The 21295-nt window shown below is 43.4% G+C and overlaps 2 protein-coding genes across 2 annotated transcripts; one reads left to right on the top strand and one right to left on the bottom strand.

Moving 5' to 3' along the window:
- The first annotated feature begins 18 nt into the window (after positions 1–18).
- ccdc191 (coiled-coil domain containing 191) lies at positions 19–17577 on the top strand. The gene is made up of 17 exons (XM_034572453.1): positions 19–210; positions 1640–1678; positions 2421–2556; positions 2687–2839; positions 3015–3193; positions 3335–3558; positions 4777–4921; positions 5098–5288; positions 5655–5904; positions 6458–6879; positions 9697–9788; positions 10292–10374; positions 10499–10600; positions 10782–10925; positions 13005–13157; positions 13833–13987; positions 15021–17577. The coding sequence occupies exons 1-17, from the start codon at positions 133–135 to the stop codon at positions 15250–15252; spliced, it is 2778 nt and encodes a 925-aa protein (XP_034428344.1). The 5' UTR covers positions 19–132; the 3' UTR covers positions 15253–17577.
- On the bottom strand, positions 15268–21274 carry zdhhc23b (zinc finger DHHC-type palmitoyltransferase 23b). Its single transcript, XM_034572454.1, has 6 exons — positions 21076–21274; positions 19399–19553; positions 18119–18808; positions 17401–17568; positions 16175–16444; positions 15268–15848 (listed from the first exon to the last, which is right to left on the bottom strand). The coding sequence occupies exons 2-6, from the start codon at positions 19533–19535 to the stop codon at positions 15803–15805; spliced, it is 1311 nt and encodes a 436-aa protein (XP_034428345.1). The 5' UTR covers positions 19536–19553; positions 21076–21274; the 3' UTR covers positions 15268–15802.
- Between the last annotated feature and the right edge of the window lie 21 nt (positions 21275–21295).

Raw genomic sequence — 21295 nt, 5'->3', positions numbered from 1 at the left:
AATCCACATTTAAAGTATTTGGCCTTTACATTTAGAGTATTCAAGTGGTTATACTTATAAATAGATTTGATATATAGAGTAATGATTTTATGGAATACACTACAGTGGAGGTAAAAGTCGATAACGAAACAGATGATGACTTTCCCAGGTCACAACCCTCACCTGTCCAGGTGGAGGAGCCTCAACAGGAGTAAAACATCTGCAGACAAGGTAAGTTTACTTTCCTTAACCCTTTGAAACACAAGCTATGCGAACACCTTCTAATTATTAGCACAACATGGGTCCAAAATGACCCATATTCATTTCCTGTGTTATTTCATGGACCAGTGAGTGTTTATTTGCTATATTCTGTTATAGCTTATTCTTCCTTCTTCATTTTGGAGAAGGCTCCTTTGATTAGTCTTCTATGTCATTAAAGGAGCCTTCTTCATTCAGGAGAGCTGGATTTCCGAGACACACCCACAACTCCAGCTTGATTCTGTAGAACATAGTCTAGGTCTTCAGCATCAGAGATTTCAGACTCAGAATCAAGACCAAGAACTGCCTCCTCATTTCCCTCATCCTGTTCTTCATGCAGCATCATTATGACCATTTCAACCGTAAGTCTGAAATGATTGTGACCAGCCATACCAACACTCTGGATAACGAAAATCAAAAGCATATTTTCAAATGCATATGAATCAGTCTATTAAGTATATACTGTTATATTTCAAGTATATAATAAGACTTACATACATCAGATGTTCAAACGCAGCTGTGTGAAATGAATGGTAGGTGTGTGTAAAGGTGATGTAGAAATACAAAATTTATGAAAACAAGATATTAAATGAATACTTAGAATATTAAGTGATAAAATACATTTGTTTCAAAAATATAGTAAAGAAACACTCAGGAAATGAATACGGGTAATGTTTGACCCATGTTGTTTACAAAAATGATTTTTAATCAAAAAGTAACAAAGGAAACATTTTAATATGTTAATTGGGGAATACCTGAAATACTGAATGATGACATTCATTCACTGCAAAGATATAGAAAATAAAAACTGAGCCGGGTCACTTTTGACCCATGTTGTGTATCAAAGGGTTATAAAGTTAAAAGTCTTCACAGATGTTAACATGTGTCTACTCTAAGAAATAAAACCCAAGATGCTCACCTCCACTCGTTCTCTTATCTAAAGGGGAAATGTCAATTATGTTTTCACTCTCTTTACCTTTCTGGATTATCAAATCTCCTGGATCATAATTGTACAGAGTGCCCTGTTGGATTTATGAATGAGGTGTAAGTGTGTTAATACTATGTGGCTTGTTTCAGAGGCCAGTTTAGAAATGTCTCACAGCAGGCCTCTCTCAGATCCTCACATCACTGCCGCCTGAGCCAGAGATTGCTGCTCGTAAAGCAACGTCTGGGAAATTACTTTTGAAGTAATCTGCTGGCTATGGCTAAACTTTCCTGGAGAACTAATCCGCAGGCATCAGAAATTGGCCCAGCTGTCACATTTGCACATGTACACCTGCAGTTCAAGGTCTCTGTGAGCTTTTCAAGGCAGAAAGGTGACCATGAGAGCAGCGGTTCCATGGGCCTCTCGCTCGCAAACAGTGTCAACTCAACTGAATTTATGTTTTTCTCCCAATAACAGGTGCACGTGAAGAATGGGGATATTGATCAGTGGAGGAAGGTGAGGGCAGCTATGTACAGATGTGGCTTAAAGTGCTGGTATCCTGACAATAAAACTGACTTGGTATCCACCATTCACTATAACATATTCAATAGAACAGACACATAGGATTGGGTCATACTGGGCTACAAATTGAAATGTGATAGTTTGAATGTCATGGCGACGGAACATTTGTGTCCACGTCAAACAAAATCTATAGGTTATTTCAAGACCCACATTTATTTTTCCACCATTCAAAGCATCTTGTTCAATCTTGGGTCTGTTTCCCTCTTGCAGCCACAGACAGGGAGGTTGGCTACAGTCTCACGGACCTTAAACTTCTTTAGAATATAAGCAAATGTGGTCACGTGGAACATTAAACCAATTGGAGATGATCTAGTTGCGTTTATATCTTTTTATTTAAACATTCTTGTCCAATATTATCTTTCGTATCTCCTCAGGAAATTCTCTTCTTTTATTTCCCCTGTCCACATTCAGCACGGTGCACACAAACATACCAAACAGCACAATGACACATTTTCTCCATTTAAATAGGCTGAACGAGTGATTATAAGATTGAACACGCTAATTATATATTCCTGAAACATAACATTATAATCTCTTATGTTTTTCACATACAAGCATCTCTATGAATCATAATTTTCATGCCATTGTACAATATCTTTGTTCTTTTTCTATCATTGTAAACTTAATGTGTTTTGCTTTTCCGATGACATCTTTTTGTCCATTTCCTCGTCCTCAGCGGGTGGAGATGGCCTCGGAGTTTGCTGTATCTAAAGTCTTCTCCCACAAGACACCTCAGTCAAGAAGCAGCAGCCGAGCCGTTCCATTGCAAAGCTCTGACCAGTTGAAAGAACACGATGACGCTTACAGTGAAGGTAAGTTAGCCAGTTGCCAAAAATAAACAGAGCTGTCCACAGAGGAGTTCTTTTCCTGTGTAGCTGAGAGTTGACCCGGTGCAGCAGGTTGAACCACGACATTCAGGTTGTTGGTTGTTGCTTCCTGCAGCTCAGGCTCTTCTTAATGGTTGGCTGGGCAGTAAGATGCGGTCGGAGCTGGAGGTGGAGGAGGAAGATGACCTGACGCGCTCCACTGGGAGGAGACGCCCCGTTGCACCGGCTTGTACTCAACCTACCGCCCCAGACTACGACAGCTTTGATGGTAAGAATAAAAACTGTGTCACTCACCCAGATAACCTGTGGCTCATTATTGTTATCAATCACCAGTTCAGAAAATCTGCCCATCGATCAAACCAATCAAAAAACGTACTTTGCGTACAGATATAAAATCACTCATACAGTCATTTGAAAACTCCTCACTTGTGCAAAATACTTAGATCTCTACAACTGCCTGACCGAGGAAGAGGAGTACGGCTCTGTTAAAAGCTTCCTACAAGGCCTGATGGAGCAGGAGGTTTTAGACAGTGGGATGATGGAGGAACTGGTGCTGGATGTCGGACAATCAAGAAAGAAGTTCAGGGACCCGCTCATCACAATGGAAGCACGACACCAGCAGGTACGTGACGCTCAAAATTCTTGAAGATGAGATGACTAATGCTGTGGGTTGGAAAATGTCTCCATGACCGAATCAGCTGGAACGAAGGGGACCCACCATTGTGTTCTCATTTGCTCTAATTGCAACTGATTGTCACTGAAGGTGCGAGAGAACAGGGCCCAACGTGACGCAGAGAGGCAGAGCAAGCAGAGAGAGAGAGAGGCTCAGCGGGGAGCCAGAGAGGAGGCAAAGAGGAGGGAGCGAGAGGAGGAGGCGAGGAAGAAGCAGGAGGCGCACAGACAGGCAGAGATGGTGCAGCAGGAGATGGTGCGACTGCGGCGTCAGATGGAGGAGAGGAAAGGCCCGGACCGACTGATTCGACAGAGGTACGGTCTCCACAGCAACCGCCAGCCCTCTGCTGAAGTAGTTACAACAACCCGATATCCAAAATTACCCCATGTTTCCTGACTGATTGCGTTGGATTTGATTTTGGTGGCTCCAACTACCTATAATGGGTAGAATGGCTTAATGGTAGCTTCCTGACAAGTAAGCCTGTGATGAGCCAGCTCCAAGAATTGTGGAAGTGTCCCCAAAGAGACCAGTGTTGTGTAATCATCTCTCAACATGTGTGTTGATACAGGCCCAGGTCTGTCTGCCTCGCAACTGTAACTCTGTCTTAAGTAACTTCACTGGAAGCAATCAAAGGCTGTCACCATACAAATATTTAAATTTGATACATCATGAGTGGGAAATTATAAGAAGCTAAAATATTCTTCTTGGAGTAAGGACGTGAGCACAAGGGATTATGAGTGAAAGCATAAACTGTATATATGGGATTTACTAGCTGTACTGCAACCAGCCACCTGGGGGCGATCGACATGCTTTGGCTTCATTTTTGAGAAGCAGCAATGTCGTCCATCTTCAATACAGCCAAGTCTTTTGCAGTGACTTCCACAGTGACTGTAAAAAATAACTATTCTCTATTCAATACAAACTGACGTGAAGATATTATATGAACAAAGATATATTCTCAAATATACAACCTTATTCGCATGCTAACATGCTGATGTTTGGTGTAATGTTCGCTATTTTAATGCTGGCATGCTAATATAAGCTAATTAGCACTAAACACCAAGTACAACTGAGGCTGATGGAAACTTCAATAGTATTTTGTAAATATTTGGCAAATGAAAAATGTGAGTTAAAAATAGATTCATTGCCTTCTCCAGCCATTCATATTCTTGAGTAATCATTATGTTGTTGTCATTGATGAATTATAATTTTATATTATAGCCATAAAACGCTGGAGTAACTAAGTTTTAAGGGAATTAGAGATATATTATTTAAAAATTAAAAATTTAAAGGTGTTTGCAATAAAATGTGATAAATTCCTGCACAGTTGGGGAAAAACATGAGTGAATCTGTGAAGCTTGATGGAGGAGAGAGTCTGTTTTATTTCTTTATGTGGCGATTAATATGATTATTTGGTGAATTATTGAATGGTAATATACAATTTTATTCATACTGACATTCACACTATAGCCCTGAGTTGTTCATCTCAGGGCTGTGGTAGAGTCAGTACTAGTTGTTTGTTTATTCCACAGGGAGAGAGAGAGAATGGAAGGTCAGAAGTCGACCAGTAACCTCCAGTCAGCTCCAACACATTCTGCAAAGCAGCAGCAGCAGGACGCAGAGCAACTGTACAGAGAACAGGCGATTCAAACCATGCTTCACTTGAGCAACCTTAAGGTTGGTACCAGTATTTACCAGTGTGTGTGTGTGTGTGTGTGTGTGTGTGTGTGTGTGTGTGTGTGTGTGTGTGTGTGTGTGTGTGTGTGTGTGTGTGTGTGTGTGTGTGTGTGTGTGTGTGTGTGTGTTTGCGGTGCAGGAAATGTAACAATGCTGATGATGTGTGTCTGTTCAAGTGTTTGCAGAGGCATTTTTCTGAATGGTATTCAGTCGTGTTGGACCGAAGGCTTCGTATGGGTAAGGCCGGGGCCCTCTCTGACTGGAAGAGGAAGCTGAGAGCATGGCGAGGCTGGCGGACAGTGGTGTGGGCAGAGCAGAGGCAGCGAGAAGTGGCGAGAACAGAGGAGAGGCTACGGACCGAAAACAGGCAAGAATCATGAAGTGGTAGAGTGCATACCTCCGCCAAGGCTCACAGAGTCCTTAAAATCAATCAAGCTGCACCAAACTGCACACTCATATATATCAGTTCCCTGAATATACAACATTTTTCTCATCAAGATTCATGTGGCCATCCTTGGGGAAGGTAATAAATGATGAAACGTCCCATTAACCTGTCAACGCCTTTATCACAAATTACACCATGTCTACTAACTCCTCTTTTCTAAATTAGAATATAAATTGTGACATTATCTCTTCAGTTCACTCACTGATAAATGAAACATTTATATCCTGTTAACTTTACTCAACAATAATTGATGTTTGAATATAAAATCCCATCTGTTTCCTCCTCCAGACAATGCCAGCTGGCTGTGGAGAGTGACCGAAGGCGGCTGCTGAAACATTGTGTGAACGAGTGGCGGCTGTGGTGTCGGAAGGAGAGGGAACAACGAGAGCTTTTGGCCCAGCAGCAGGAAACCCGCCGGAAAATGGCCGCTTTAATCAGCGCTGCATCAACAGGCAAACTCAAGCCCCCAGGAGCCCCCCTTGATCGACCAATAATGGCCCCACACGAGGCATCGAATCCACCAGAGACCAGGAAGAAGGTGACAGATGCACTCACACATCTGCAGATTAAATTTAATAGTGGCTCAGATATTACACTGAGTGGAATCATGACTAAAACATTAGGACTGTTCTCAGCAGGAAGTGTGAAAGGCGTCATCACTGAGGCAAACAAGCAAAAAAAAAGTTCTCTTCCAATTCTTATCTTTTTGCGTGAGATGAGCTGAACCTTTTTTGGTGCTTCAGCCAGGGAGAAAAAGATTTCCTGCTGAAATATTCACAACTCTGGAGAGAGGGCGAGCAGGAGGAGAAGGGAAACAGAGAGAAATGAGAGGTGTAGGACACGGGAACACAGCTCGAGGGACAGAGGAAGCAGAGCGGGAGATGAAGTTGGAACTGCAGGAGTTCATGGTAGAAGGGAGACATACTTTCCTTATATATATCAGGGTGTAGAGATAGATCGGAGCTTGGTGCTGTTTCTGTGCAACCCCCATAAGCTCTTTATAGACCTCGGCCTAAAGGCAGTGTTTCTGTCCGTGATTCTGTCATCTATAATTTACCAACTTCTCCTCTGTTCTATTACATTCGCTGTAGGGGGATCACCACAGGTCAGGCTCTTTGGCCCGTAACGCCTCTGCACTACATAAGGATAAGATGCCTGCGAGAACCGCGGCACAGCCCACTCAGCCATGGCAGGTGACCCGAAGGCATGCAGCTCCAACTGCTGCTGAGCTCCAGGATGCACGGCAGCAAGGGGTCGGTGGCGGCTTCGCCTCCTCAAAAAGCACCACCTCACCTAGCGACAGGTTTGAGAACAGACACGCCATCCAGCAGCAAGTCATCGCACAACAACGGAGGCTGCTGAAGGTGCAGCAAGAGCAAATTGCACAGCTGAAGGAGGAGCAGAGCGTGAAGGGTTTGGAGGAGGAGACGGAGAAAACTGCACAGTTCTCACAACCATCAAAGCGAAGAGGCTCGAGACCAAAGAGCCGCGACTCTGAGCCCACAGAGCAGAGGTAATGTGAAAGGCACTGAAGATGTCTGTGGGCTTATCACATTCACACTCAGAGGTTTCCACTCAGAGAGGCCTCACAGTCCCCTTAAATTCAATCAAGTCGCAACAAACTTATTAATATCTGTCCCCTAAATATGCCTGATACATAAACTATTCCCTGGGAAATTGGTGAAAACCCCAAAAGTGGAAAAAATCGCACAATGTTAAATACATTTCTTGATTTGCCCCCTGATCCGGATCCTCACACAAACATTAATATGTTCTTTCCTGACGCGAATCCCGATCTTCCACCAGGTTTTATGGTAATCCGTCCTGTAGTAGTTGTGTAATCTACCAGACTAACAAACAAACATAACCTCCTTGGCAGAGGTCATTAACTCACCTTGCATCATTGTGCACTCACCAGTGCTTTGACATTAATTTGCAGAATTAATTTTGTAACTTGGAAACAGCGGTGGAAACCTCAGGCTCCATTAGTTAGCAGTACTGAAGCTCTCAGTCATTTCACACAGTCCTCATCAGCACATGGATTCTGCACAACAGATGTTACATATCAAATTGTCTTTGCATTTTATAGACTTACTATCTATGTAGGGCGACAGTGTTAAAGATTAATATGGATGACAAGAATTTAATTGAAGTGACATGGCATGTCCTGTTTGAGATTTCCAGTGCTGTAGACTAATTTGAAGTTTAATATTTTTTATTATTATGGATTCTTTTAGTCAGTTGGATTTGAAAATGACCCTGAAAAAACACTGTGGAACAGCATTTCAAATGAGGCTCCAGTTTGTTTAACTCGACACTCATAATAAATGTTTCAGCCTCCAGGTAGAAGCATTAAAATAATACACCACATCCAAATCAGCATTCATTTAAAAGTTCTCAGTTACCTCAAAGACACGCTCTATCATTAATGCAGCAGTTTTAATAGAAAGTCATTTACTGAAGAACTAGTTCACCCTTACTCCGTTTCCTCACTGTTTGGACGAGCTCTTGATGCGCGCCTCTTTTTGTTTACTATCGATTTTCTGCACCGACGTCGCAGCAGAGCAACAGCAGATACAACAACGTGGGACGCCACAGTCGAGCAGATCCCTTTAGACATGCTGCATCATGGTGGAGCAGAAACTAAACTTCATTTCAAATTGAAACAACATTGTTTATACATTGTTTGTATAATCAGTAACTGAAACCCTGGACTGACTTATCGATTGAACACCCACACACACACACTGAGACGAGAGGAAAGCAGCATTTTTATGGCTCCACGCCGGCGACAGCCAGCGGTCCGAGGAATTACTGTATGTTTATGGGTTGTTCGTCTGTCTGTTGCATTCCTGTGAACACGATATCTCACCAATGCCTTGAGGGAATTTGTTCAAATCTGGTACATACGTTCCCTTGGACACGCGGATGAACTGATTAGAATTTTGTGGTCAAATTTCACTGTTACCTTTCAAAGCCTTTTTTTCTGCCTCGCAAACATGACATCTTAAGAACGCCTTCAAAGAATCCTTTCAAATTCGGCACAAATGTTCACTCAGACTCATGGATTAACTGATGGCCACACTAAACATATTTTTAGCCTCTTGAACATAATACCTCAAGTCTGCCTTTAGGGAATTTCTTCAAATATTGATCAGTTGACACTTCAAAGATGAACTGATAAGATTCCAGTGGTCAAAGGTCACAGTGACTTCGTAATACTCTGAAGAAAATGTACGTAGACTGAAACTGCCCTGGTTGGCGGAGACCATCTGCCATTATCGGCATCGGCCAATTATCCTAGTTTTTTTTTTTTGATCTATCGAGTCTTTGCTGCTGTATGGGATTATTTAGTCACTTGGATAGTGTGTATATACTGTGTGTATGTGTTATCCTATACAGTATGATGGCTGGTCTCCCATTCAATCCTTTCTCTGTACAGCCCCCCTGACAGTGCATTATGAGCTAGACAGCCTCTCGAACTCCACATACCCTCAAATGTGCTATTAGCTCTGAAACTCTCTCAAGATGATGAATAGTCCTTAGCTACGCTCCCTTCTCTCTCCAGGGTGGAGACTAATGGCACAACAAGTTGGCAGGTTTTTGTGTGTGTGCGCGGACTCTTGAGTGGCCGAGCATGGGAGGAAAGTTTTAACCTTTGTCCGTTATTAGCTTTCCTCATTAAAAACAAATCTCACAGGAGTAAAAGGAAAGAAGATGATCAGTTACAGGAGAATTCAGAGAGAACGGAAGAGCAGGAGGTCGTGTAAAGTTAATGTTTTGAGCTTGTGTAATTATATTTCTGTGACAAAAGATGAAATACGCTTTCCAAGAAGCCTGTACAACCCATCGACTGTATATGAAGATGGACGACACGTCCCTTCTTCCTCACACTGTCCAGTAATGAGGCCAGAATATACGGAAATATGCGATCTTGCACATTTGGAGTCTGCACAGTAGCGATCAGGGGATGGAGCAAGGTCCACGCACTCGACCAATAAAGAGTCAATCACCTGTTTTTAAAGCATCAAATAACAAATCAAAATCTAACTTACCAGAAACCAACCATGAACAAACATCTGTATGATAAGAACTACCTACAATTTATTTGACGTGAACTTTGACTTTTTTAGATTGGTCCATGTCCCATCTGCTAATATGGAGGAGGCAGAGCCTGAAACCAGGTGTGTGTCTGTGCTTCATATCCTGTTTTTGAAATGTTCGTATGAATAAAAAGCAAAAAGGTGTTACAGATGTATGTGAATGGGCAGACAGGTTTGTGACAGCTCTTTGTTTCTCTTACCTCTGGCTGTGATTGTTACTGTTTCAGGGAACAGAGAGTTTCCGCAGAGACCGACAATCAGCGGACGCCTCCGAGGAAAGCTGTCACATGTCAGACATGCCCTCCTCCAATCATCTCCGGTCAGTCCTACACTATTCAAGCTCAACACAGCGACTCACATACAGTATACACAGAAACACACAGAGACTCTTATAGAGGAAATTGCTTGACCTTGAGTCCCAAGTATGTCAGACGAACTGCAGACACTATAGCCTGTAGGCAGATGTATAGAGAAGTCCTTCAACAGCAGCACTGATGCTACCTTAACATCCACGTTGAGAATTTTATATAAGAGTGAAACATACATAAACACACATATCCTCTGTATGGAGTGATGATTGTCCTTTCAAAACTTAAAAAAAATGTAAAGCCCGGTTGACTAAGCTGGTTAGTACATTACATACAGAGGGAATTTGAGGATGGACAATCGTCATACTGTTTCGTCTGCTTGTGTTAAGACGTTGTAAAGTGGCGATGATGAATTCTTTCTGCCATAATGCATAAAAAAAGTCAATAAATATATATCTTGAAAAAAATGCACATATCCTCTCCTGAGAATAACAGACTCACCCTAATCCCTCAGCCATGGAGGCCCGCGCCCGCCAACGCACAGAGCGAAGGAAGGAAATCGAGGAGCTCAAGAGAAAGAAGGAGGAGGAGAAGCTGGTGAGAGATTGGGAAGTCGTGTTCAGGAGAGCTGAAGTGCTTTGTACCGTCGTGGCAAGTTGTAATTGTTTGACGGCATGTTGTGGGGGGGAAAGAATATAACCAAAGAACCTGATGTTTCCAGGCTGAGATGAAAGCAGCTGAGGAGCAGAGAAAGAGCGAGGAGGAGGAGGAAAAACGCAGAGCAGCAGAAAAGAGGAGGGAGGAGAAGAGGCTGGAAAGAGAAGTGAGACGTGTTACATATTTCATGGATGTTCACAAAGTTATGAGCCAAAATACGTGAAGCAGTCGAGGAGATGACTGCTTCTTGTATTCTGACTCATATTTATAAGCTAGTGACTTAACACGACACATTGTGACACATTGCAGAATATTAAATGAATGTCACTTTCTGTGTGTGTTTGCAGAGGGAAGAGGAAAGTAAAAGGCAGGTGAAAAGGCAGCAAGAGCTCCTGAAAGTCGCCCGTCAACACTACCTAGGAACCTTGTTGCTACGGAGAGGCCTGGCGCCGTGGAAACGCCTCATTCAGCTCAAACGAGCCAACACACAGGTAAATCACCTGTCGTACGTGCACGGCATTAGCACACGCACACACACACACACACACACACACACACACAATTTCCCTGAAAACTTAATCTGCTCTCAGTCCTCCCAGAGAACCCAGGAGGCGTTCTTGAGTCTGGCCTCAGCTTTTAAAAATCTTATTTAAATGGGAAATTGTGCTTTGGGCGTTTCATTATCTCACACGTTGTCGGAAACGAATTTCAATAAGCAAAGGAGAGAAAATTTGACATCCAGAGGTAAATGTGGCACGAACCTCCCAGGCGAGGTAAATGCCGAGAATGTGAATAATACAAAAAAAAGCCTCCCCGGTTATAGACTTGCTTGAACATTAAAAAGAGCGCATATAATAGTGTTTGAGAAGCTGTAATCTGCTGTAGAGGTGATGTGCTCACAGACTCTATTGAAGGCTTTTTATCATTCAGAAGTGGCCACAGCACACACACATTACCAGAACCTGCTACTTTCATGTATTTTTTCTTTGCAGTCAATCACAAAGGCAGAAATCACACTGTTGGAAAATGTCATGAATTTCCAAATTATCACAATTATCAGTATTGTATAGTTAAAATGTCCTGAAAAAGTACTGATACACAAACTTAAAGGCATTTAAGAAATTTGTATTTGTTTGTAAAGAAACTTCCCATAATGCAGATTTAAATGAACACAACCTCAGATAAGTAAATGTGCAAAGTCGTGCATATTGTTCTTCTAAAGTCTTTGTTTAATGTCGGCCAAAGTAATTTCAGAAGATCATGATAATGCTGGATGCTGCTTGTTTGGTTCCAGCTCCGTGTGAGTCTCCACTGCATTTGACATCATTTACGGTTTCTCTCCGAGCAGCGGAGTCAGGTTGTTAAGTGCAGACATTGACCCCAAAATATCAGCGTTTGTTAAACGCACACAATTTGCTGACAGTGGAATGGTATCAGCTACTGATCACGGAGCACAAGCAGCTCTCCTGCTGTCACTGCGTAACCGCTCCTTCTGAATCACAATCGGGGGTTTATTTCCAAATAGGTTCACACATACAAGGAATTTGCTGCGATGTGTTTGTGCATGAGCATAAATATACATATATGAAAATAGGGAAAAGTAAGAAAAATACTCTTAACACTAGAAAAAAGATGTTTGCAATATGAATGTTGGATATGTAGGTTTGTGCAGTCTGAGAGTTATTGGCGACAGAAAGTTCCAGGTTTCAGTCTCAGGTGAGGACATGGATGAAGTGAAATGATGGAGTCCTGGGCCTGATGGATGAGAACGTCCTCCATGTTTCTACTACATATAACAAATCCACATTGTTTGGAGACTTGTTAACTTTGGTTGATGCTGGAAAGTTCTGACCAAATCACCATGATAATAACAGCAATGAAACAAAAACACTTTTTTACCATTTTACTATGGTATATATATATATATATATATTTATTTATTTTATTTGTTTTTATTTGTTCTATGACGATTATTCCACCTTAGAATTATCCATCTGTTGGTGCTGTACTTTCCCTGATATTAAGCACTTTGATTTTCAGAGGTGCTATAGAAAGTTTATTATTATTATTATGAAGTAACACAAACCACATGCTGTGTATCCACAGGCAACCCACTCCAACACCTTTAATAGTCTGATGATTGTGAGCAATGAGCAAACTGTTTTTGGTAAAAATACTCACTTGGCATCTAAATTAAACCCAGCAAGCCAACAGCAAAGACACAAACCACACAGATACCCTCCATGCAACGACACTTATACTCTTGGAATGTACGATCAAAGCAGAGACACGCACTCAAACAAAGTGAAAACGTCCACACCAGCTCAGAACACACCTTTCTAACTGAATTCCCTCGACGTCATTGTCAATTCATCTTCCAAATGTTCCCTTCCTTTGTCACAACATCATAAGGAAATACAGAAAACCCTCTGCATACATGCTTCACAGCGAGATAAAAATCCCCTCTGGGCCCTTCTTCACTTCATACCACTCCATTATTTCTACCTGGCGCATGTGATTGAGTTTGGATGCTTTCACCATCGCCACTTTTTCTTTTCAATCACCGCCAGCTGGCCGAGAGTCATCACAATCTCCTCCTCCTGAAGAGCTGCACACTCGGCTGGCAGCAATCAACAAGAGAGGCCCTGTCTGGGAAAGAAGCTTCTGCTGACCAACTGCACCGGCACTGTCTGCTTCAGAGGAGCTTAAGCTGCTGGATGAGAGTGTGTATATACACCTACACACACACACACACAGACACACAGACACACACAACCTCAACAAGGATTGCAGCTGCCCCCCCCCAATCTTCTGACACTGACCTTTCCAAATCTCCTCCTCTACCTGTTAGAGGAGGAGATACCTGTTGCATTTTCATGTGGCCAGTCTTGAAAAACAAACATTATAAAGTGATTTTCTTGTTTAAGTCGGTGCCATCTCTTTCACCTCGCCCCTAACTTTTATTGCTTTAACTGCCGAGTTGAATCAATAAAAGGTGTTGAGTGACAATGAGCAGCATTTTCCAGCTTTGGAAGTGGAAGATAAATCATTTGTGTGGCAAATGTTGCACCTTTAAACTAGAGTGACACTCAGTGGAGTAAAGCTCTGCCCAGGCCCAACAATCCAAACATGATTGTTTCATTCATAAAGTACAAATATAAAAGAAAAAAGATCTGAGCAGTATTCCATGAAAAATTCACAAAAATCATCAATATCTAATTTCTTTAAGAAACTCGCAGAAAAACACTCGGCCCGTACCCCACCCTTTCACAGAGTTTCAATAAAATCATTTCCGTAGTTTAAGCATAATCCTGCAAACAGTCAGACCAACAGCAATGACAACACAACGTCCATGGAGGTGAACATCCCTGTCTCTAAGTGAGCGTGGTCTGTTTCAGCTGAGGGACTGGCGGCGGATTCAGCAGGAGCAAGCCGAGCGTTTCTATCGCACACGCACTCTGAGGAGGTTTCTGCTGGCGCTGCTCAACTATGTGACCCAGGAGAGGCTGGATGACTGGGACCGTCGGGAGCTGGCTCAGAAGCACAACAACAGGTCTGCTACACAGCACTCGGCCATATGTTCACTGTATGGACGCTGCAGTGTGCTCCTCTGGAGACACTTACTAACAGGGTGTCTTATAAATACAAGATGGGATGTAATTTCAGACCAATCGGACTACAGTACACAACGATACCACGATGCCTTGACATTAATTTAATATAAAGACTCTCAAAGGCCTTTTCTACTTAAAGTTTAAGACTGGGCTTTACTTTCCTCTGTTGTAAGTACGACAGTTAAAGACAAAGAGTCGACACTGCAACATCCATTGAATAAGAAGTTGTTACACATTTACCACGATGAAATATGAGCAGTGGTGACGCACCGACACATATTTTGTCCTTTTTACAGCAACTGCCTGAGCACTAGATTGTAAATGACACCGTCATCTCCTCGTCTTCAGCGGAGTGACTCGCATCTGCTGTTCCCTGCAAACGTCTCTTTGTGTTATAATTAATGGGAGTCGGTTTCCGCTCTTGCCAACTTGATTTGGCGTAGAGAGAGTGGTTCTGGACTAAATGGTTTCTGACCCAGAGTAACAGAACATTTATTTGCAGCATTAATCCTCTTCCCCTCTATCTCGTACTCAATTAATTTTGTAATGTGACTCTAACGAGACTAAGAATTGGTTGCTATGCTACCAGATTTTTCAGGCTGTCATCGGGCACAGCAGAGATTTGTGGTAAATGCAAACTTTACTATTTTATAACAACTATAACTAACATTACTGTTACCAATATGGACCTTTTCCTACTGTGATTAATGATCACTGTAGCAATGTTCCAACTTTCTGATTTAACTGTCACTGCCACTAAATATGAACTTCAGCTTCCAAGGCCAGGTCGGCTAAATGACCACAGCCTGCAGGTGAATTTTCAATGGCCACCCAGCTGCCACTGTCACCGAGCCCCAAGTAACGTCATGTGAAAACTCATTAGGTGTTGTCAACTTGCAGGTCTCTGTAATTTAGCTTCTTATTGCCCACTTGCTCTGTTCCCATCTGTCCCTCCATCTGCCTTCGATTTAGACGGGTGCTGCGGCGATGTTTCCTGGCCTGGAGGCCGCTTCCGTGTTTGCTGCGCAGGGAAAGGCAGCGGGAGACACGGCGGGAGAAGCTGGGACGGAAAGTGAGCGAAGTCCTGCCTGATTTCTGCTCGCTACCACCGCTAAGCCCCTGGGAGAGAGAGTCGGAACTGCCCACTCACACAGAGGACACACAAACTGTGCCGAGGACACTCATAGAAACACAAAGAAAGTGAATACAAGCGCACATTTCTCACATCCTTTTAATAAAAATAAATAGAAATTCATTTCATACAAACATGTGGACGCATACAATTACTAGGATTCAAAAATGTTTTCAATCTCTGTGACAACTTCAAATCAGCGAAAGTTAACTTCTCTAGCTGACAATAATGTGTATTGATTTATTAGCTTCTTTCATAATAATAGGAGTCAGTCTGAACAAGGTCAGAAGACTATGTAATAAATTCATATCTACCCAATCATTCATTATGTTTAATGCAATGACAGGTCACAGAATTTTAATTAGACTGATTATCTGGCTGGTGCAGGGATGTTTCATTTACCTGTGACATAAATATGCGCGGCACGTTTCAGAAGGCCAGGTGAGGTGTTCACCTTCGTGAATGCACTGCAGATGAATGCGTGTGAAGGATGGAGGAGGAGGTGAAGTGTGCAGAGAGACCATCCTTCTCAATGATGTGCAGCCCATGTGTTACTGGACTGATGCAGAAGCATCATTATGTCGCTGTGCTCAAAGAAAACATCCTAACGAGGATCTACAGATCACTCGCTCTCATGTCCCTCTAGTTTGTCGGCTCCGACCAAGGCACTGGAATGTAGAGGAAACATAAAGACAACGTTCAAATCAAAGGAAGACATCCAGTGTTACATTAATGGCAGTGAACACATCTTGTTGAAGTTTGTCCTCGTTACTGCTGCGTGATAAAGTCAGCGAAAGTCAGGTGGCATCTGAATAGCCGCAGAGAGTCGGTGATAAGTCCTCCCAACAAAAGACGGCCAGCGAACTTAAGTCAGTGTGAGAGGAGCCATGCTGCCATCCGGTGGACAGGAACAGGACAGCAGCCATTATCACCCACCACAACCCCCCCCACCTCAAACAGTTTTTTTAAATCAGGCTGCGTAACAATCTCTTACACCAGGTATGTTCGGTCGAGAGAGGTAGGACTCAGTTTGTCCCCCATGGCCATGAACTCGGCCCAGTTGCCACGGAAACCCAGAGAGTAGACGCCCGTGTCGACCACGAGCCCCCAGCAGGCGCTGCGAGCGGTCCTGTCTCGCAGAGCGCCGCGTGCCTCGCGCTCGGTCACGTTGTGGCTGACGTTGATGACCTGCATCACGAGCAGGTGAAGCAGCCCGGCGGTGACGATGCTGCTGTACCAGGCGCAGGTGAAGCCAAGAGCAGCGCTGGAAACAGACAAGGAGAAGAGATGGTGTAACCTGCTGCCAGATAACAATGAATCACCACACACACACAAACACCAAACTTACAAGGTCATTACTCTTTATATAAATGACTGGGTGGGCTTGTAACCACAGAAAATTAATTTAGCCTAAACCTGCAAAACTATAAAGTAGTCAGTGTGAGCCTTTTAACAGTGGATGTGTTGTCTGAGGTTGAGAAACATCTTCTGAAGACTCACTTAAAGTGTGCGATGCCGACAGCACTGCCAGAGCACGTTATTTAATCTACCGCTCTTCTACCACTCTCTCTCGTTGCTCCCAGCACAAACAGCCAGTCTCCTCTCCAGCAGCTCGACAGGATTCACTCCAAGATGCTCTGTGAAACTGATTCAACCCTGTTCTGAAGGAGGCCTCGTGTCCAATAAGCAAGAACCTCAGACAAAGTTATTTTATCTGTATTTTGGGGTGAGTTCTGGGAAAAATTTCCGAATGCCCCACAGTGCCTCGGTTTGAATATACAGTTTCTATTAGCTATTAAAAGAAGGCCATTTTGATTGCTGCTTCGAGGTTATCTGCAGTTGCCTGTTTCCATGAGTTCCATGTGAACTGTGGATAAACCCTGATGCCGAGTTATTCCTTTTAGGCATAAAATTTTAATTATTGAGCGATTCAGGAGATGTTTAAATTTGTTCTGTGCAGATTGTAATAAAAAAATATATGTTTTTCCATTACATTTCTCAACCAATATTCATTAAGACAAGTAAACCAAAAAATGGTGGTGGCAGTTCTTTATACAATGGAAGGAAAATTGAGGTCAATATCGATATTAACATGAAAAGGAATAGTTTGACATTTTGGGAAATAACCCTTTTTGCGTTCTTGCCACAAGTTAAATAAGTAATCATACCATTTGCATGTTTGTGCCGACTAGAAATTGTGAGTGTCAGTGTTTTCAATACCTGTACTGGTCGTAGACGCCCGGGCAGTAGAGCAGGGAGGTAAGCAGGGGTTGGGTCGGACACACGCTCTGCAGCACCAGGCTGATCCCGTACACAGACGTCGACAGGAAGAGGACGAGTAAGAGCAGGAAGCTGCGGTGATTGGCCTGCCCCACACAGCTGTTTATCCTACCCCGGCAATGACGGACAGGGAGCAAACACACAAGTACAGACACACACACACACACACACACAGACAGAACATTGTACTAAGACTCGAGGGATATATACGACACATAAGACAAGCAGGAACACACATATACTGTAGGAAAGGACTGGAGGGAAGCAAGGAGATGTTCACTTGGAGCTGGAGTTACGATGCATGTGATGTTTGACTCGACATGCAAATATGGTCAATGAAGACAAAGCAGAAACTCTGTATTAAACTCACAGAAACTACTGAATGCATTTCCATTTTCCTTCCATTTGGCCTATTTATTTATGGGACTGATATCTATGAGTGTGTGTGTAGTTTGCTGCAGCTTGATGAGTTTGCTTTACTCAATGCCATTCACGTTTAGAAAATGTAACGAATGTTTGCACAATAGATTATGTGTGAAGAAGAAAAGCAGACAAACCACAGCAGTGTTTCAGATGCAAGACAAACAGCTGCACAAACACAACAGTGGAAGAAACAGGGAAGACTGGCCGAGTGAGAGGCTTTTTAAATGGAACCCACCAGACGCAGTGGTGGTCGAGACGCAGCACGCACACACCACAGATCCGACAGTGTCCCGCCCTCGGGGGCTGCACCGCCCTGCACACTGGACACCAGTTCCTTTGGCTGCTCTCGTTCGGCTCCATCCCTGATTGCTCCCGTGACCCTGTCCAGTTGGGTACTGTCATCGTCACATCCTGCTTCCCTCCGTTGGCGGCGTGGTCCCTGTCTGCCAGAGGGCTGTAATATGTCACTGTGCTGTGGATATCATGTGGCTTTGGCAGCACGGCGCCAGGTTCTCTCTTAGTGTGGACGAGAGCTACCAGAGTGAGGATTACCCCCACAGTCACCACCGAAAGCTGGACCAGGCTGATATCCCCACGGGGAAACACCTCTGTGACGAACATGTAGTAAGTGTAAGCCAGGGAGAAGAGAGCGAGGCTGAGGAAGAAGAGTGTCCGTCCCTTCTTGCGGTGGGTGACGTAGTAGTACCACAACACCAGAACGGGCAGAGCCGTCAGAACCACAATGCCGAGCAGGAAGTGGAGAGCAGCAAGGTGCAGTAGGACAGGAAGGAGAATAAGAGGAGGGATGACAGACAGCTCCACTTTGCGGGCTCCACCCCACAGCCAGGGCACGCGAATCCGGTCATTGACGACTGCTGAGACCTGTGACAGGGATTCAGGTTTCTGGGATTCCCTCTTCAGAAACCTGACGGGGAAAACAGGAGTATACTTTTACAACATGAGCTAAAATTTCCCATTCACTCAGCTTTTAACTCTGCCTGTACTGTTGAGTCAATCTGGCTAAAAACCCAATTTGGTCTTTGCAAACTGAAGAGTGTTTATTTATTTACAGCAGGGATCCGATAACAAGTGGTCACTCGAGACACGCATGGAGACACACTCTGATGCCTGGTGTGAACTGATGAACTCTGAGTCCTCCACATGTGATGGGATCATTTTGAGGTGGATGTTAATACCAGGTCCGATAGGGTGTTTTACATTCATTTGGCCAATTAATCAATTAATTCCAAATTAATCTCAACAAGATAATATTATTTATTATATTATTATTTCACTCCTTGGTTTGTAAACTTTTGTTTTGGAAAGTTTTTTTAAACCAGACTTTAATAGAAACAAACTTCTTTATGTAATCAGTGTGGTCGCTCTTGGCTGGTCATTCAAACTAATACAGTTTTCAGGAACTTCTGCTTAAGCTTCACTTTCCAGACCTGTGAGTCTACGTCCATTTTTTGTTCACAGCCTGTGGCTGCACCCCTAGAGTTAGATGTCTCTCACCTGTCACAAACGTCATCCAGGTCCTCGCAGTCACAGCAGCAGGCTGCGACATGGCTGCGCTCCCCGTGTCTGTTTACGTACTCGCAGCAGCACAAGGACTCATCCTCCTCCCGCACCTTGTTGGCTCGTTTCTTCATGACAAACAGCCTGGCAGCCTGTGACAAGTTAAAAAAAAACATCATCAATCCTTAACTGAACTTGTGTAGGCGTTATGAGAAAGACAGTTTAAGGCAGATGAGAGACAGAGGTGAGATAATTGACATCTGCACGGTGCTTTAGATGGTGGATCCAAACTGATTTCCACCATCATTGCCAACACTGCAAAGCAGACCCTGCTCATTTGATCCTATCCAATCCACCTCCTGTCCTCACATCTGTCACACTGTAAGAAAGTGAACAGCCTCAATGCTGCAGCTTTAAAGCCCCACGGTTCAGAGAGCAGCTGAGTCAGCGGCAGCGTTTGCAGCAGGTCTCCTCTTGATCACAGAGAGCAACACCGGATGAGGGGGATTAATCCTTCAGCTCAATTAAACCTCTCTGGGGGCATGTGGCTCTGTTGAGGAGGCCTGTGTGAGACCGATTCACAAAAAATCTGAGCGTGTGTTATTACTATTGTCCAGCCACTGATCAAACTAACAGTAAAAAAGGGACATAAAGGTCAGCAGCACCAGAGAAGACAGATAGCCCAACATGTTCTGATTAATGGGAGTGTGGTAGAGTCGAACAGCACATCTGCTCCCTGACCACAACAAAAAAACAAGACATATACTGCTGCAAGGATTCATGACAGTGGTGCTAAGCAGTTTTATGTCCTGATGTAACACTTTATTTCCTGTGGTATACACTTCTTTTGACTTGCAATTGCTGCAGGACATTGAATAGCGCTGCAGAAAGAAAGAAAAACAGCCCTGTATCCCTGTGAAGACATAACGCAGATGTCTGTAGTTCTGAGTGAGGCCTCATGATAATCAGCTGTAATTAAGAACAGGGATGTATTCTGTAGAGATCAAGTTAACAAACCAGAAGACAGAAAATCAATATGCAACTTTTTAAAAGTAATTGTGGTGTTTATGTTACTATGCTTCTTTTTATTTATCCTGAATATTTTAGGGAAAATATCCCGGCTTCGGTGCATCTATCTGAAAGTAGTTTACGAAATGTGATTGTGGCTTGATATTTTACAGTTTAACCATAAATTATGATAAATAACTATAAATAAAATGAAAACACAAATACAACCAAATCTATAGAACCTGTATAAGGAAAATAAACACTGTTATCGCATTAGAATAAAAAACTGGAATCTTTTCTGCAGTTTATTCTCTAAATTAAAAGCTTTTATATTTAAAAAACATAAACACTGATACTGACATGTCGGTGAAAGGCTTGTGTAGGACAGTTTTTATCGGCTAAACGATTAATCGGTCTCTGCAGTGAACATTGAAGTCGATGTAACTTGATAGCAGGTTCGTTGAGTGTTTCCTGGGCAGCACTGACACGTTATTCTTCATGTTCTTCATGCTTCTCGTGTATTAGCACTTTCACAAAGTTCACAGTCTGGAGGCTGCTCATCACAGATTTCAGTTCAAACATGTCCGGAAGCGACACATGGCGACAACTAAATCTCAAACACAACGTGAGTTACACAACAGAAGATAAACAGAGGAGTTAACAGACCTGAGCACTGAGCTGCTACATGCCGACAGGTTCCGGTAAATATCGACTGGACGGTATCTTCCGCCGGGTTCCTGAGCGGAAGTGTCCGTCCCGGTGACGGCTCTGGTTTCCGGTGTACCGCTCTGTGTTGTTGTCGTGTGGACGATACCGGAACTACAGCTGCAGCGGGAGACCCGACGTTTAATATGGAGTCTGTGGTTCAAGCTTCCGGGTGGAGTGC

This window comes from Hippoglossus hippoglossus, chromosome 20 (genome assembly GCF_009819705.1).
Source record: "Hippoglossus hippoglossus isolate fHipHip1 chromosome 20, fHipHip1.pri, whole genome shotgun sequence".
In the NCBI taxonomy this organism is placed as follows: Eukaryota; Metazoa; Chordata; class Actinopteri; order Pleuronectiformes; family Pleuronectidae; genus Hippoglossus; species Hippoglossus hippoglossus.
This window is presented reverse-complemented; position numbering and strand designations above follow the sequence as displayed.